Source organism: Mustela putorius, unplaced genomic scaffold (genome assembly GCF_011764305.1).
Source record: "Mustela putorius furo isolate JIRA1106 unplaced genomic scaffold, ASM1176430v1.1 tig00003858_pilon_pilon_pilon, whole genome shotgun sequence".
In the NCBI taxonomy this organism is placed as follows: domain Eukaryota; kingdom Metazoa; phylum Chordata; class Mammalia; order Carnivora; family Mustelidae; genus Mustela; species Mustela putorius.
Genome location: NW_025422010.1, coordinates 53434484 through 53452708, shown reverse-complemented (window position 1 = coordinate 53452708; position 18225 = coordinate 53434484). Strand labels below are relative to the sequence as shown.

The window sequence follows — 18225 nt, the reverse complement described above, 5'->3', positions numbered from 1 at the left end:
ATCCTGAAGTAAAACGAATACCTTATTTTATAGCAGAGCTATATACCCTCTTTTCAAAGTTTTCAATCCTAACAATAAAAGAGGGCATTTGAAAAGACAGGCTGGCATGAGCTGCTGTTCCTATGGCCGGGCACTAGATCTCACCCATGCAGAACAGTAAGCAAGTGAGATGCTTTCTTAAGGCCTACCCAAGGTTCTCATCACATCTGCGCTACCTTTTGGAATTCCAGAGAAAAATGGAGGGCTCATTTCTAAAGATATTTATACTTTTTATAGAACTCAGAACCATCAAAGAAATAATTCCATTTCCTAGCCTGAAATTAAAGAAAAAATAATCCTTAAACGCCCCCACCAGTCCCTTCTGGTGAAGCGGGTGTTTCGCCCTCTCTGCCGAGCTGAACAGAGCGCGGCTGTGCACAGGGGTCAGACATGAGCTGAACATTGACTCTTGCATGTCTTTAAGTAAGTCCAGGAGAACACGGGCGCTGGAGCTCGGTCACACAGAAGAGCCACCACATGAACTCACCGTGGCTGGTGCCCAGTAACCAGGCCAAACCTCCAGGAGCACAAGAAATACATTAGACATGGAAGCTCTCCCACTTTATGAGAAAGCCGCAGCCTTCTTGCTGTCAAACAGAAGGCAACATGTTTACATAAAAGTGTTACAATTTCATTGTTACCTTTTTAAAATCTGAGAACCCATGTGTTTCTTTGTAGCAGCTCAGGCCAGTCCGGCATCATGTTTACTACAGAGACTTTAACAAATAGATTTTTCTTACACTTGTGTAATAGTGGGGTAATTCTTTTTTCTAATTTTCTTTGTTCTAATTAAGATTCTCGCTCCTTCTGCCCCTCCCCCTCCGTGCTCTTGGACATACTCTCACTCAGAGAAAGTAATGGTGGAGGGGGATTATGCAGAAAACCAGGTGACATCACGAGTATTTCCCCATGGCATTTTACGTTCATCCTAAAGATAATTAGATATAGCGTCATGACTACCTCTGTGCCTAAAATGAGCACATTTCTGGTTATTTTTTAGAAATAATAGAAACAGAAATAGAAAACCTTGGTCTAAGTATGTGAATATTTTAAAAAGCTTGATACAGATTCAATACATTTTAAGAAAAGTTATGTCAATTTACAGTACTCCAGGGGTACCAATTTGAGGGAGGAAAATGTTATTTAAATATTTAATATTTCCTTGATATACTAAGGCTGAACATCATGTTTTCATGTACCTATCTATACTTCTTTTGTGAAATGTTAATGGTCTTTGCTTGTGTGCTGAGTACTTATAAGAATATTTTCTGTCGAGAACATTAATACTTTTATTTTTTCTTCTTTTTGGGCCAGTGTTTCTTCTTAGTTTGTCAATTGCCTTTTAGAGTTATCCTTGATTCCTTCTGGAAAGAAATTTCAAACTTTTCTGTATAAAACATATTTTTAAATATTTATAACAGAAATATCACACCGATCTTTATATATTGATTTCTCCTCTTGTGAGCCCTGCCTCCCACCTCCCCCCCCAACCCCGCCCATATTTTCTGGCCTAAAAAGTCATATATTCATAGGATTTCTTCTTATTCTAGAAATGATTTCATTTTATAGAGTTAACTCTTTAATTTAGCTGGAGTTTATTTGGGTGTGTAATACAAATTCAGCTTTCTCCTCCAAATAGCTATATCCATTAACTAATTTTGATATAATTATTTTTAACACAAAATTTCATCTATTTATAAAAATATTCAAAAGTTACCTGTATAAAGATGAAATATATATTGATAATCCATGCACTTTAGTTCTGAGAAGCCCCTTGGCAAGTAAGTAGGCCGTCCTCCTCATCATGTAGATGAGAAGACTAAGGTCTGTACAGACTCAACAATTCGGGCCAAGGCTTCACATGCTGGTAAACGGTGGAGAGTGCCTAGGTCCCCTGCAGCTTCCCTACGACACTCTACTTAAGCTCCGTTCTTCAATTATATATTGAAAAATTAAGTACCTAAAACCAGCAGGAACTAATGAGGCCTATTCTATCTAGAAATCACCTTGAGTGATGTTCAAATTTTGGCTTGCACTAAAAGCCTAGGATAATATTAATAGACCATTAATGCTACTCACTTTTAAAATTCTACTCTTCCTCAGTTTTTTCTGAGATAATGGTATATGACTTTCAACAGCAGACAGTATAACAGGGTTTAAGCATAAACGGCAAACATAATGACTACTGTGTATCAATGTCCAAGACTTAAGACTGGCTGCAAAAAAAACAGTAAGAATTCCGAAAAGTGTAAAGGAGGTAATGAAGACCATCCATAATCCTATGATCCAGAGAATAACACTATTGTAACACTTTGTTTTCTGTCTTTGCAGGCATTTTCCAGGTGTACACAAGCACACACACCCAATGCGCACATATTTTGCAAAAAAGTGGGAACGTACCATACAACCTCCTTGTAAACATTCTTCTCATTTAACATCATCTGCAGAGATCTTTAGAGTTAGTAATGTAACTCTACATCATTGCTTTCAATGGCTACATAGTATTCAGTTGTGAAGCATAATTCAAATTCTCTTGACTTTTAGAGTTCTGTGATAAAAAAATTTTTAAATACATCTTTTCTAATGAAGTTTCCTTTAATGTTTTACACAGTGAACTTGTAAGTCTCCATTGACATCAAGAATGAGACTGTATCAAAGAAATTCTTTCCCCAAGCAAGAAGATAACTTAGCAGGCTCTAACTACCCCACACTGCCACTTTTGCTTAAATAATCTGGATTTTAGTTGCACACTGTACATTTTCCCCACATCTCGCATCTCCTTCCAAATCATTTCACAACATCTGCATTAAGCGTCACACCATGTTACCAGTAACTGCGATGTAAATTTAGGTCTTGGCTAGTCATCGTGCGCTCCCCTTTCCTTCCATCCCCTTCTCCCTCTCTGTGTTCACTATTCTTGTTCTCTCTTTGTCTGGATACTTCCTCGGGAACGTTCTGACAGGACACTTGAGTTTCCAAGTATTCGAAATTGGTTTTGGCCTTCCACGGTGGTAAACTACGGACTCAAAAATCCCCTCGCACGTGTGCAGGTACAGCTACTGAGTCAACAGGTCCCTCCTATTCTGTTCAGCGTTTTCTCTACGTTGTAAATCCCGCCATCCGTGAACACAGACGGGGCCGCCGCACGCCCCAGAACACTTACTTCAGCAGTTCCAAGGTCTTGTGATCGAGGGCAAGTCGGGGGTTTCCCGTCAGGTCTAGTTCTTGCAGTTTTGGAGGCAGGTTTTCTGGTAAAGTGACTTCGCTCAGCTCATTACAGCTCAGGTCCACGCACTGAAGGACGAGGGGAACAGGAAGTGAGGGCCTGGAGGGGGTTCGGGGGCTCTGTGCTCCCACCCGCTGCCCTGAGAAGCGTCGGACCAGTCACTGCCACGATGCTGGCCAAGTGCAGAAAAACAAGGTTGTCTGCTACCCTCCCGTAAACACCCGAAACAGATTTTGCTAAATGCAGTTAAAATGTTTACTGTCTTTGACTAACGCAGAAAATTTGTGTTTGTTATTCTCCCCATCTTGATCCGTTTAAGCTTATCTCTATATTAAAAAGTAAGCATTAACTGAAAATCCTAAGCCCGGTTTTTCTCCTTGCTCACAAAATCTCTGCACCTGTTATGGCCACGGGGGTTACAGTTATCACATCAAAATGGAACGGTGAAGGGCTTTCTTAAGCCAAAACACTCGTAAAATGAGGAAAGGCAGGGAAACATCCAAAATGAGAAGATAATTCAAAAGAAGTTAAATAAATTGGTAAAAGACGAGCTGGTGGACATGCCTACTATACACCAAGGGAAACAGGCGTGAGTCCGACACGAAGCCCGCCCTCCAGGCATCCACGACCTGAACTCTCCCACAGCTCCTGTCTCATCTCATTTGGAAAACAGCCACAAAAAGGGTCAGCGTATTGATTAGAATAAAAATTAGGTGCTACCTGTGAATGGGGAAAATACATCCTTTCTCACAAAACCTTGTAAGGCTTAAATGAGGGAAGCCCTAAACTGAGGGGCTGCGTTTGTGTGACGGGAGCAGGGAACCAGGGTAGAAGGCGGCTCACCTGGTTCAAGACAGAACAAGAGTAATTGGCAATTTTTCTGGATAAACGAACATGTAACTCACAATTCAGCAGAATGGGCAGGAAGCGTTTGACGATCTGGCTTGGGACAGTGGCTTATTATAATTTAAGAAAATGCCTCTAGAGCCTCTTCAAGATTTTAAGATGGTTTGAAGGGCAAACTGTATCCAAGAATTTTAGAATCTTAAAAATGGACAAACTCATTTTTATTTGGAAAAATTCTTGTCTATTATGGGTTGGGGAGGGACAGAGACTGAATAAAGTGAAAACCTGCATTTTTTTGAGAAACAGATTCTCAACCGACTCCAAATGATGCAGTGTTTCCAAACTGCTTTATACCCTGTTCCCAAATGGAAGCAACGGTATAAAATTATATTGAAATTTAAAATAGTTACTCTTTCTTATGAGAGCATTATAACCACGGTACAAAAAGTTAGACCAGCAGAAAACCTTAGAAAAACCTTAGAAAATCTGCCTGAAATGCAGCACCCTAACACAACCAGTGTTCCTATTACTGGATTATTCATATAAATCCAAACTTAAAAAAACGTAATGGTAGGCACGATTTCATCACATTTCACTTGTTCCATATCTGCACTCCCAACACCTTTGAGACCCTTAATACTCTAAGTACATAAATTCACTTAACCTAAACACCAGGGAAACTCTCCTCTGCTTTTGTTCTCCTTTTCCACTCATAAATAATGGTTGCATTAACAGTCACCTGGACTTCAGTGAAAAGCTGGGAATACTTATTACTGATGGGCCATTCGCCCAGGACATCCGTCAGCACAGAGAAGACAAATGGTACCGACACGATGTGCGGCGCAGTGATGAGACCCGAGCTTACGGGCTGCCCTGCGTGACTTAGAGCAAGTGATCGGCAGAAACAAATTCAGGTCAGAGCATGCACTCCAGGGAAAGACTAGAGACCTTTCCGAACATGACTGAATTTTATGAAACTGAAAAGCAACATTTTTCTAATGTTACCTAATGGTTTAAGCTTCCACAGTTGTGCAGTTCTAACTGCTCATCGTTAAATTACGAAATTATAAAATGAGTTCAGTAGGGTATTTATTTCTAAAGACAGTGCGGGTGAAATAAATAATCCTCTCAGGGGTGCTTATCAGCATGACGACCCCCGCACCCCCCGCCCGGACCCTTCACGCACTGCAGCCAGCTCCTGTGTCCTGTCCCATCGTACGGGTGCTCCCGGGAGCCCTGGGACGGCATCGCCTCTGCTCCCGTCTGGCTTCCCTCTGAGCCGCCCCCCACGGTGCTGTCAGGTGACTCTGATGGGCTGTATCCCATCTGATCGCACTCCGTCTTGTCTCTCAGCTGCCCCCTACTGCCTTCCAATCTGCCACCAGACTCCTCGGTCAGACAAGGCCCTTCCTCCGCACCTTTCGCCACCAGCTTCCCTGCGCTCCGTGCTCGGCTGCGGCGGGTAATCATCCCAGCTCTGGTTCTCACGTGTGCCTCTGCACAAACTACGCTCTGGGGCTGGGATGCGGCGAGCTTCTCTTGCCTCCCACCTGGTAAAAATCTGCCTTGTTCTTTTAAGTCTCAACTCAGTGCCACTTCCACTAGGACCTGTTTCAACCGATGCCCCTTATTTCGTCTTTCCATTAGACGACGGTCCTGGGAACCGGCCCGGCGGCTTCTCCCGCGTGCTGAGTGCTGGGCGGCGCGGAGAGCCGATGCCCAGCGAACGGTCGCCTTCCAGCGCGGAGCCGGCACACAGCCCGCTGCCCGGGGACGGGCGGGGAGTTCTCTGTTGAACCGAATACCTGAAGGAACCTTCTGAGAAGGTCCTCGGTAATTCAGCCAGGATGGGAACTGAGATGCACGTGCTTAGGTTAAATTCGGTCTGGAGGAAGTGCAGACGGTTGTGCACGTCGAAGATTTGCTCATAAAAATTACAGGACGCTGGTACCCGGCGCTGACCTACTGGCATTCACATAAGAGGTAAATGCTCTACTTACAAGGACTATTTCCCATTTTTCTAACAGTTCTCAACAAACTCTTGTTGGCTGAGTGAGTTTAATGGCTACCGCTGGGAAAACAGAAAACTGGGGGGTGAAACTGGAGAAAAACACAGTATTTGCATAGCCTATGTCATTTAATGTTTGTTTCTATATTGTTTAATGCACTAAAACTTTCTTGAAAATACGTTGTTAAGTAGAATGTTAAATCTGCCTACCACATGACTAACAAAGTTACCTTTCCCTCTCTCAGGCCTATTCTCGGACATAGCTTACAGAAATTACTTGGCTATCACACAAAATTCTGGAAAGAATACTCAAAACAGAATCATCCAATCCTCGGAAAAAGTGAGATAAGTCATATTTGGAGGAACTCATGACTTAGAGGAAAATTACTGCTAATACACGTTTCGCTAAGAGCACAGGGAAATAACCAGTGCATCTTAAAGAGAACAGATTTATTATTTAAGTATAATTATCACCAAAGTTCCAATATCTTTATTATGTTTTCCTCACAAAGCATTACTAAAGACATAGGCATGTCTTTTTTTAAGATTTTATTTATTTATTTGGCAGAGACAGAGCACAAGTGAGCACAAGCAGGGGGAACAGCGGAGGCAAATGCTGAGCAGCGAGCCTGATGCGGGGCTCGATCCCAGGCCATGGGATCGTGCCCTGAGGTGAAGGCAGCCACTCAGCCAAATGAGGCACGCAGGCATCCGGCATATCAATTTTTAAAGATGACTATATATTGTAGAGCACGAGTGGGAAGGGCGGAGGGACAGAGAATCACAAGAGGACTGCACACTGAGCACGGACCCCGACTTGGGACTCGATCCCGGGACCCAGAGATCCTGACCTGAGCTGAAACCAAGGGTCGGATGCTTAACGGACTGAGCACCCAGGTGCCCCCTGTGTATCTGTTTTCACAGCAGTGTGGGCTGGAGGACCTGCCGGGTCACTGCCTGTGCTGCCCGCACGCAGCCGTTTCATCTCCTAGCTCCGAGCAACCACAGCCACTTGCTCCACGCTCCGGGGCACAGCCAGCCCCCGACCCGCCACCCTGGCCACGCTGCCCCACAGCTCTGACAGGTGCGGTGGCTGGGGGGGAGGTGCGGCTCCCAATCACCTCTGCACTCCCTTGCCCTCACAGGGTGAAAGCTGCTCATGTAATTATTCCTGTCCTTATTCAGACATGTATATTGTTTAAACTACCCCACCTTTCATCAGGGAGTTGCAAAAGACCTTTAATCTTACATAAAGCCTCCTTCTCTATTACAAATACTGTGATTTTTCTCTGAACAGTTTCACTGATTTTCATTATGAATTCATTAAGCAAATAAATGCAAGAAGTCACCCAAAGGAACATTGATTTGGCGCCTACGAAGCGGTAGAGGATAAGCCAGACATCAGGGATCCACAGAGATGATAGCCCAGCCCCCCCCTCCCTGGGAACTCATAGGCCAGAGAGAATAAACATCCTACTCCAGCAGCGGATCAACACAGGCACAAGTGTGCACCGTTGCAACAGCAAAGGGGTCACTACTGACACCTCTGAGAGGGCTTTCCAGGATGGGACTTTGGTGAGGCATCAAAGTTAAAGGTAATGTTAGGAGATCTCCTAAATAATTATTACTGACCCAAATTCTAGGACCATAAGGTTTCTGGCTTTCAGATATGCCAGGTAAATGCCTGGAGGACCTTTCAGGTCTGTGAGGTCAGCTACTCTACTCTACCTGGTAGAGGTCCCTATCTGTCTTCATTTGCATTAGCCTGCTTTGGAAAGAATTAATCCCTTTTCTTTCATCCTTTGACCCAGCCATTTCCCCGGTTTCTTTGCGTCTTTATCACGAAGTGGGATCTCGCTGTCTCATCTCACCTTGAAACAAGAGCGAACAGTTTGACTCCAAGGGATAGTCAACTTCTGCAACCTTTGTTCTCCAGAGTGTGGCATATTAAACATACCTCATGCTTCACGTCCCGGTGAAAATAACACAGATCCTAGAGATGAGTTCACTCACCTTATCTAAGTTGTTCTTTACTGCCTAGTACAACATGAAAATAATCTTCTGAAGAATAAAACATTTAAAGATTATCCAGTATTGGATCTTGATCATCCAGTAATTAAAATCAAGATGCCACAGGAACATGCTACATTTAAAACAGAAGTTGCTGATATGGTGTCAAAACTACAAATTTCACTCACCATATGTGTCACTGATTCATCTACTTAAACCACACTTCAAAAGAGGTTAGAGTAAGTCCCTAATTGGAAGTTACCCAACTAGTATCTTCGGAAACCAAGTGCCATATTCATGGTCACCTTTGCTATCTAGATTCATTATGAGTCGCCAAAATGTGGACTTCAGCTCAGGACCAGCCAAGCCAAGTCTGAGTTATATGGTGACTCCAGGGTCATGTCGTCTTCTCTAGCTCACTGAGAGCTGATCTATGTCCAGAGGGAAGCCTGTATTTTAGAACCAGGAGAGAATATAACCTGCTCTGGGAATTCCGGACTGGAGGTAGAGAAGATTCATCTGAAAATGCTAAACAAAGGTGAGGACAGTAAAACCAAGGAACAGAAGTACTCTGACTTTGGGTCCACTTGGGCTCACCAGAAAATTCTGAAAATACATGTTTTCCTACTAATAATGTATATGACCTTCCTGCCCAAGTACAGAAATCGATCTCTGAGGATGAGCAGATCTCACTGGAAGTACCACAGTGAGAAAAGGCCAGACCTAAATTTTATCCGAGATTAGAAGGTACATATGGTTTCTGTTTTAGGGGTATATGAATAATGGCTTAATTTTTCAAGTTAAATAAATATATTTTAGCACATATATTTTAGTGCTAAAATATATTTTAGTAGGGGAACTTGTTTACCCTTTCAAGTAATAATTGGCTTTGAAGCTTTGGTAACAAAGCTATGAATAAGCACTTTCCTTTAAAGTTTTAAAAGATGAGGCCACCCGGACAGGACAAGCTAGTTAAACATACTAGGGCCTCTCCCTCTTTAAATCATGTTCCCTGCTCAGCTTTTATAATTGCAATGATCGTCATACCTTTTATGAACTACTTCATGATTACTTCATTTTCAACCAGCAGTAGGAATATCACCTAGGCTTATCAACTCAATAATAAAGTTTTAGTCCAGGCTCAGTAGGTCAACTTAGGACATTAAAAACATGCTCATTTAGAGCTCGGTTCGCAGTGAGGATGCTCATGGGTATTTTATCACTTGAGATACAGCACGTCTTTTTACCAAGGATTTTCTTTTGGGTGGTTTGAATGTATGTAAATACTTACACTGCAATTTAAAATACTGCCATATGTCAGAACACTGACATACTCGTTCAGTTCTAAAACAACAGAGCTACTACTTTATAAACGCTATCTGCCCAGGGCTGCAGAATGTATGCTTCTGTATGTCCCGGATCGTTGATACAGCTCATCACCACTCCCACCCCAAAGAAAACCCCCAACAACAAGACCTCTCTCTACTGGGAATGGAAGAGCTGGATCAGGAAGACGGGACATGGGGCACCAGGGAGGCTCAGTGGGTTAAGCATCTGCCTTGTCATGATCCCTGGGTCCTGGGATCGAGCCCCACATCGGGCTCTCTGCTCAGGGGGGAGCCTGCTTCTCCCTCTGCCTGCCCCTCTCCCCACTTGTGCATGCTCTCTGACACATAAATGAATAAAATTACAAAAAAAAAAAAAAAAGAGGATATTACTAACACACAGAAACTGCTAAGATATAATATGTGGGACAACATGAAAAATCAAAGACCAAAAGAAAGAGAACCATTAAAAAAGCAGTACCAGGGGCTCCTGGGTGGCTCAGTGGGTTAAGCCTGTGCCTTTGGCTCAGGTCATGATCTCAGGGCCCTGGGATCGAGCCCCGAATTGGGCTTTCCGACTCAGCAGGGAGTCTGCTTCCCTCTCTCTGCCTACTTGTGATTTCTCTCAAATAAATAAATAAAATCTTAAAAAAAAAAACTAGTACCCGAAGTAAAACTTTTAAAGGAGCTGTAGTCAGGTGCGGACAGAAGTCAACGGGGGAGACGTTCAACAGAAATAGAAGGCACCAACTTTAGAATCCAGGAAGCCAAGAAGAGTCTAGGAGAGAATTCATTTTCACAGAGCAAGAGTCAGATTTTGCACACTCTAGTCAAAACCTGAAAAGTTTAAATGTCTACATGTATCTGTATGTTTTTTTTTTTGTATCTGTACTTTTAAACTAGATACTTTAAAAAAAAGAAAAGAAGAGAAAAGAAGAGGAAAAAAAGAGCCTAACCCACAACTCAGAGTTCCAGAACGTCAAAAGCCAGGAGCAGGAAGGACGGGCAGCCAACGGGAGGTGCGCGGGAGGCTCTTCCCTTCTTGCCCTGGGTCCGACCGGCCACCGCGCACGGAGGTCCCTGTGACAGCACAGAGCGGCCCCAGGGGCCCAGCACAGGGCAGCACAGGAGCCCTGGGGAGCTTAGCTACTAGGCTGGTGCTGCAGGCGATGACATGATTGTTTCAGCAACAGACTCCCGCGTTTTGCTGCCCCGCAGCCGGAACCGATGCTCTGTATAATCAGCACCGCAGCTGGACCACATCCCGGGCCGCAGGAATCACAGCGAACCTTTCCAGAGTTCTCGCTCCGGCCACCGCGAACGTGCACACGCGCTCCTCCCTGTCATCCTCCCAGCCGGGCCGTGAGGAAGGCCCGCGCTTGCCCTCTCGCAGCAGCTCAGGAAGCCGCCGCTGGGGTCCAGCTCTGGGTCCGCCTCTTCGCCAGCGTGGAAGGCACAATGTGGGCAGTAAAAGTTGACCCTGGCTGCTGGCTTGTCGCCCAAATTCTGCACTGCCCGCGATGTAGCACACGACAGCGCGCTCGTGGCAAACACATCGCAGGCTGCAGCACACACATGCACACACTGAGGAAATGGCACGTGCACACCTCGACCACGCAAAGGTACAAAAGCGGCTACGATGAAAGATTACGGGGGCTCAAGTGTCCTCCAATGTCTGCACCTTGCTTCAATCTGAGACACAAAGCCCCCATCGCAAAGTCCCTGAAACACGAAGAGTGGCCGAGTAGGATGCCTTCTGCCCCCTTTCAGATTACAATGCGCTCCAGGCCTAGAACCGCTAGAGTTCTAGAACCCTAGAGTTAAGTTTCATTAAGCACAAAACCAATGATCAAAAATACTAAGATGCAAATGAAAAAAATCCATGCTATGTAAAGAACTTCTTACTTTTGTGCCAAAAAAACACGCATAAGAAGTTGTCAGACGGCTTTCATTCTGGTGCCCTGGTTTCACCCTATGATTTACCCCAAGTCAGGAGTCAGGAACTGCACACTGCCTCTGCCCCCAATTTGCTGTCTTTGGGTACACAAATCCCTTCATTATTCAGCACCCCGATATCAAACGGGAATAGCATCTGTTCTGCTAATCTCACTAACTTGAAATGAGTGTTCGGCGTATCTGTGTGGGGACTTACTACAGACCGGGTGCCGTGGTGTTGGGTGCTACTTAATTGGAGGGAGTCTGGGCCCACGTGTGCATGTGCTACTGTTAACTTTTCCAAACTGCGGTCAGAGTTTGAGTGACATACTCTTCGAGCCTCTGACCCAGCCTGGAAAGGAGGAGGACAGCATTGTTAGACAGATGGGACAGAGTTGGGGGGCTCTATGGTTAGCCTTAATTCACACAGCAAGTATGGACAGAGCCCAAAATAGAATCTTCCCAATTCCTAATCATTTTTTTTTTTTTTCCTCTCCCTTGTTGACTCGACAGGGAAGCCCGGGAGTTAGGAGGACGGAGCACGGAGGACTGAGCCTTCAATCTAACAAAGGTGCAAACATTCCGGACCGATGAACTGGAGGAAACAGCTCTTTCCTGACCCGCAGCTGGGAGTTATGGGATCAGCCCACATACCTTGATTTCCGGGAGCTGCATCACCTCAGGAAAGACTTCGATGCAGTTCGAATGAGCAATCACGGTGTGCAGGCGCCGGCAATTCATGATGGTCGTCGGGATCGCTTTCAGCTTATTCCCACTGAGGTCGATTTCTTCAAGCTCCTCCAGTTTCGCCATTTTACTAAAAAAGAGAAAATCCAAGCGGGGGGGCCAAAAAAGAATCATAAGGCAATTTAAGAAAAAAAATATATATATATAAAGGGAATTTACTATGAGTCCAAAGATTCTTTAAAGGATGATGTGTATAATATACAGTGTTAACTATAACAGAATTACAAAAAAGAGATTCCCTTGTAATAGCCATGTTAACAAACAGGACCATTTTTCAGTAGTTTCTGAGTGTTGAAGTACTTTAATACCTCCTTTTGTACTACAGAACAGAAACTACTAACTTCATCTCTTCAAATGAAGCCAAAACAGGAAAATGGTGTCCCTTTCCTTTAAAACTCTCTGTGTGAATTAAGGTATCCCAGCAATAATCACTATGCTATGTAGCTTAGTCCAAACGCCAATAAAAATCCTACTCAGGTGGGTCAAAAGCCAGTGTAAGTGCTTTAAAAGAACTCAGTCTGAGGATTTCTTTGTATTGCACTGAGAACTCCAGGGGGTGAAGAGGAGAATGGGGCTCTAGATCACATGAAGGTGTGCTTTCTTCTAAAACCCTACTCCCCAGATTCCTCCGACGTCATTCTTGATGGTAGCATGGTGGGGAATATCATCTGGATCCTTTCTCGACCTTCTGGTGGTGCCCAAGTTCAAGCCACTCCCTAAAGAAATTTTTCCCATCTCCCATTAAACATCTACAAAAGCAGACTCTCTCTAACCTCACTTTAATAACATGCCCTAATGTATCAAACACTTTTAAGAATGTCTTTTGTCGTTCAACCTTAATCTAATAGTGATCATCATCATAATAATAATTATAGTAACTGAATGAAGAAAATTTCAGTTAGGGTTTCTCGCCCTTTCTGTAAATCTGGAGGAAATAACCTTCTACCCCTGCAATCCTGTAACAGCATCTACCACCCCTCGGACTCTTTCTATCACTGGTGGTGCTGGATCTTAAAATCCATAGGATTCCCAGTGAGTGTAACTTAGACTTATAACCTGAATCACTTAGTTTACAACTGTCGATACCTCCTCTGTTCATTACGGCTGCAAGTGTCCTAATAAACCTTTAAAAAAGTAAGCAAGAAATCTTTTTATTACTTTTCTTCCTGTCATCTCTCAAATATAAAGGCTATCTTATGTGCTTATCTTGATAACAAATATATGCTGGAGATACAGTAAGAACTAAGTTTTTATCTGACGACATCGGGTCCTTGGATATCCAAGCAGCTGACACAGCATCGGGTGTGCTATGGACACTGCACACGTGGACACGGATGGAATCCAGCTCCCACTGCCTGAATCTGGGAGACAATTACTTTTTGGAAAGGAATATGGAGAAGTCAATGAGTAATGGGGCATGAAAATGACTGAAAGTATAGAAATCAGGCCCAAGAGAGAAAAAGTTAAAGAAGTTTCCATCCGTCAACACATAGAGAAGGCGCTCACAGGGCCGGACCACTGGAGCGTGTTCTTAGCTCGGCAGCTATCTGCACACTGCCGACCCTAGGCCAGCCCTCACTGGATATATGGGCCTGATGGGGACCAATCACAGCTCTGACTCTTAAGGAACTCGGGGTCCTCAGGGGAGTTTCTGAGCCACATCACAATCCCCAGGGAGACCAAAATTACAGCAGAATGGATTTTTGGTTGGAGATATAATTGTTATGTGATGACCATGTTTTCCTTCAAAAATATCATCTCCTCGGGGCGCCTGGGTGGCTCAGTGGTTAAGCATCTGCCTTCGGCTCAGGTCATGATCTCAGGGTCCTGGGATCAAGCCCTACATTAGGTTCTCTGCTGGGCAGGGAGCCTGCTTCCCCTCTCTCTCTGCCTGCCTCTCTGCCTACTTGTGATCCCTCTGTCAAATAAATAAATAAAATCTTCAAAAAAAAAAATCATCTCCGCATTCCAGAGTAAAATACTATGTACACAGTAAAAGTACATAGAAGTAAAGTACACAGAAGAAAAAAGGTTTAATCATTAACATCAAATGAGAGGAAAAAGTAAAGAAATAAAGATATACGACAACAACAACAAAAAAACAGAGCAGTACTGGAAGTCAATGCATATTTGCAATGCAGAGTAAGGTTTCAATAGATTCGTAGCCTTGATGGCAGTGAAAGGAAGCTGTGCCAATGCTTCGCTCTGTCCCAGGCGCTGTAGTTAGCAGCAGAACACCAGAGAGGTTAGTGTTTGCTTCTTTCATGTGTGGGTGTGTGTCCCGAGTCCTGACTTGTTTGACGGACAAATGCCAATGACACGGAAAGCGGAGTAAGTCCTTCTAGGGTCAGTGTGGGGATTTAGTCAAAGTTAGACGCAACGCTGCTGCTCCCCCAAATTAGAAGTTCACATTACAACAGAATTAAAATTGGAATATTCCGAGAGCCATAAATTATTTATAATGCTAAGGGTGTCTGTGGTTGCACAGACCACCGCTGCTTTTTACACCACAGCACAAATATACAAGCCAGGAGCTGATTAAGAAGCGTCAGGCATCCTGCTTTATGTTCTAATTCCCAAACACCATATTAGGGTAATTTTAAAAAATCAATTGGTTAAAAAGAGTCAGCAGGAAAAAACACGCCCATGAAGCGACATGCCTTATTTCGAAATCACAAGTGACATTGTAGTGACTGGGGCTCTGGGCGCATTCAGATTAGGAAAACGACCACGTCCCTCTTTAGGGAAACGTTACTCGTGGCTAGGATGAAAGACAGCTGTGAACAGGGTGCGGAGGAACGAGCCTCACACGATGTGGGAAACCAACATTTGATCTTTTGCCTTTCCATCTCTGAGTCCATTTTCAGACACGCAATGGCGAACGTCGCTCAGGGATCTTCTTACCTTGCTGGGAAACTCTGAAGCCGGTTGTAGGCCATGTGAAGGATCTTTAGATGGGGGTGTCCTGTCAGCAAGGGCACGCACTTGTCCGTGAGGCTGTTATTGGTCAGATAGAGCTCCTGCAAGATGCTGTTCGTCTCTTCAGAAAGAGTGGCTGGAGGAAGCGTTTCCAGTTTGTTTGCAGATGCGTTCAGGAACCTCAGGCTGCGATGACAAAATGCAACAAAATCCCGCTGATAAGCCAGAGGCCTAGCCCAGAAGCCTCCACAAATCTAGATGTTTTCTGACTGATAGCGGGCATCCTGGAAACTGGGTTTAGAAACACAAACTTAAAAGTAGGCCTTGCCTTTACCAACAGGCACACGAATACATAACTTCACTATCGCCGATGAACCCGGTGACTAGATGTGTTAAATAAAAAAGATAAAAATCAATTTTTATGGAAGCACAAAGGGGAGAGGAAGTCGTTAATTTTAGAGCTGGTAGGGAGTTGGAGGGAAAGTGATAAGGTGAAGTTACTCTTCTGTCTTAAGGAAGAGAAAACAATCGCCTATTTTTAAATAAAAGAGGCCTTAGAGTAATAAAACAATTAGGCAGGAGGGCCACAATAAACAAAATCACACAGTGACTGCGTCCTTTTCAGTCTGGTGCCCCACCACAGGGGTGGACCCGCATTCACAACCACAGGCCACACTCTCTGCTCCGTACTGAAACGACGGGCTACTACCCGGCAGCGAGAAGCCGCACGGCAACCGCTCCCATGAACAGAGCGATGGTGCCGGAGAGAAGAGTGTGAAGCGGCCGTTCCAGAGGATTCACTGCACGAGTCCATGATCATCAAATTCAAACTCGGGCAAAACTATAGTAGGGAGCGTCTGGGCGGCTCAGTCTGTTCCGAGCCCCGACTCTTGACTTTGGCTCAAGGTCATGATCTCAGGGTCATGGGATAGAGCCCTGATATGGGCTCCACGCTCAGTGGGGAGTCTGCCTGTTTTCTCCCTCTCCCTCTCTCTCTGCCCCTCCCCTCATACACACATGCACACTCTCGCTCACTAAAATAAATAAATAAATCTTTTAAAAAAGAACTTGAACAATTAATGTATGCTCCTAGAAGTCAGGGAAGGGAAGTAGTATGGAGAAGGCTTCTAATTTTTCCAATACAAGAATGCTTTGGTTCTTGATTTGGGTGCTGGTTACACAGCATGTTCATGTAATTCGTCAAGTGCTACACATATGATTTGGCTCCTTTTCTGTATTTATATTATACTTCAATAAGATTTATATTAAAATAAACAAACAGGGTGTCTATGGTACTAGGTTCCAAATGACAGAGTGAAAAACAGCTAAAACGTGAAGAATGGTTTTAGACCCTCGCTAACTAAATATCACATAGTCCTTCCACAGTTGCTGTGAAACAGAGATAAACATAAAATGCAAAGCTGGAGAACGGAAGCAGAGTCCCTGCTGTGATGAGGCTTCATGCCCCTGGGAAGAGAAGGGACAGACAGAAGGCGGCTGTGCATGGCTCCTGAGTCCCACAGGGGACCTTCCAGCCTCGCAACGGACCCACACCGTGTGGGCTCCGCTGTGAAGCTGCAGCACCCGGAACGTGAGAAGTGGTCTGCCCGTCACACTCTGCACTGCGGTTACCGAGGTCAAAGCCACCTTGGATCCCCACCTGGAAAAGCCTGTTAATGAACCACCTTTCTCTGGTTTCACAACCACTTGGGGTTGAAACTTTCAGCGTCCAATTCAGGACTACTTTGCCATATGGTAGGAAAAAGGAACAACGTCTTCCTTAAAAAAGACTATGGAATACGAGGTACAGTTATTTTTAACCCTGGACAAAAACAAGGCTTTTTATACGGGAGTCATCACCAGGACTTGCACACCAAGCTCTCAATCCACCAGTCCTCCCGAATCCTGCAAACTCCCCACACATACTCACACACACACTCCACTTCCACTACTTGTCTTAGGAAAAGCAGCTTCCCCAAAATAGAACATTTTCCATTAAAGAAACACGTATTCCGTTGACATTTAAAAAAAAAAAAAAAGGAAGTTAGAAAGGGCTGTACAGACCATAAATAGTCATGGGAAATTATAGTCGTGTGTGCGCCACAGAAGAAAATAAAGGTCATTCATGCAGTTTCTGAAATGGTTTTGAACTAGGAAGGAAACCAATTTCAGCACCGTAGTTCTTCAAAGTATTTTTATGGAGTCTGTTTCATTAGGTCCCGCTTATATCACCTGACTTAAATACCCTGGTAAGAGTTTCTTCAGTGAAGGGTTAGAACAAATTAAAATGCACTGCCCCGAACATCATGGCTGGGGTTGGCTGGGAAACGATATGACAATCTCATTAAAACTTAATAGTCTAGGCAATATATAGTTCCGGACACGGTAAGAGAGAATTCATGAATGTTTGCATATTTTCAGGCCAAAAAAGGAGGTAATGTTGTTTTGAAAGGAAAAAAGACTGACCAGTGAATGCTCACCTAGAAAGCTGCCAAAGGGACTTTGAAAACCCCTCACGACATCTGAATGAAGGGAAGAAAGTGATTTCCAGAGAGACTCTTCCTCTCATCTTGTTGAAATTTGCTGCACTGAAGGAGCTATATACTCTTTGGTGGGAAATTAAGAGGAGAAAAAAAAAAATCCCACATCTTAACCCTCCAGGAAATGAAACTAAGTTGAAACTACATGGGCTGGTTCCAGAGGATCTGATTTGAACTGAAAGGCCTGACTGAATCATCTTGTTAGTTAACGGTCAGAGAGCAAAAAATTGGGCTAAGAAGATTTTTGATTATAATGGTCTCAGGAAAATTCAATTCAAAGACCATCTTCTTAAAAATAGAAACACTTGTCCCCCAACCTCACAGTGTTTCAGCAGAAGACAAACTGGACTGGCTTAATGGTCTAGGTGCTGCACTTCCACCAGAAGGAGCAACTACTTTAATTTTCCAAAATTTCTCCAGTTCACTTAACAGTTTAACTCAAGAACAGGATATATAACCCTGCTCCCTGCTTTCAAAACCTCCATAAAATACCTAAAGCACGGAGTTTGGTCTCAACTCAAGATGATGTGATAACCTCCTTGAGCCACTGCCTTCTAGATTTTTGTGATAACAGCTTAACAGATAAAAGACTGGTTCCCGTGCCAAGAAATGTTTCATCCATATAATCCT

At 44.1% G+C, this 18225-nt stretch overlaps 1 protein-coding gene across 1 annotated transcript in view; it reads right to left on the bottom strand.

Annotated features, from left to right (window-relative positions):
• The window catches only part of PHLPP1 (PH domain and leucine rich repeat protein phosphatase 1), a 205786-nt gene that overhangs the window by 14022 nt on the left and 173539 nt on the right, over positions 1–18225 (bottom strand). Inside the window, exons 11-13 of the mRNA XM_045065697.1 lie at positions 15041–15241; positions 12044–12206; positions 3203–3333 (exon numbers count right to left, since the gene is read on the bottom strand). Coding sequence (XP_044921632.1) covers positions 3203–3333; positions 12044–12206; positions 15041–15241 — 495 coding nt within the window. The remainder of the gene's footprint in view (positions 1–3202; positions 3334–12043; positions 12207–15040; positions 15242–18225) is intronic.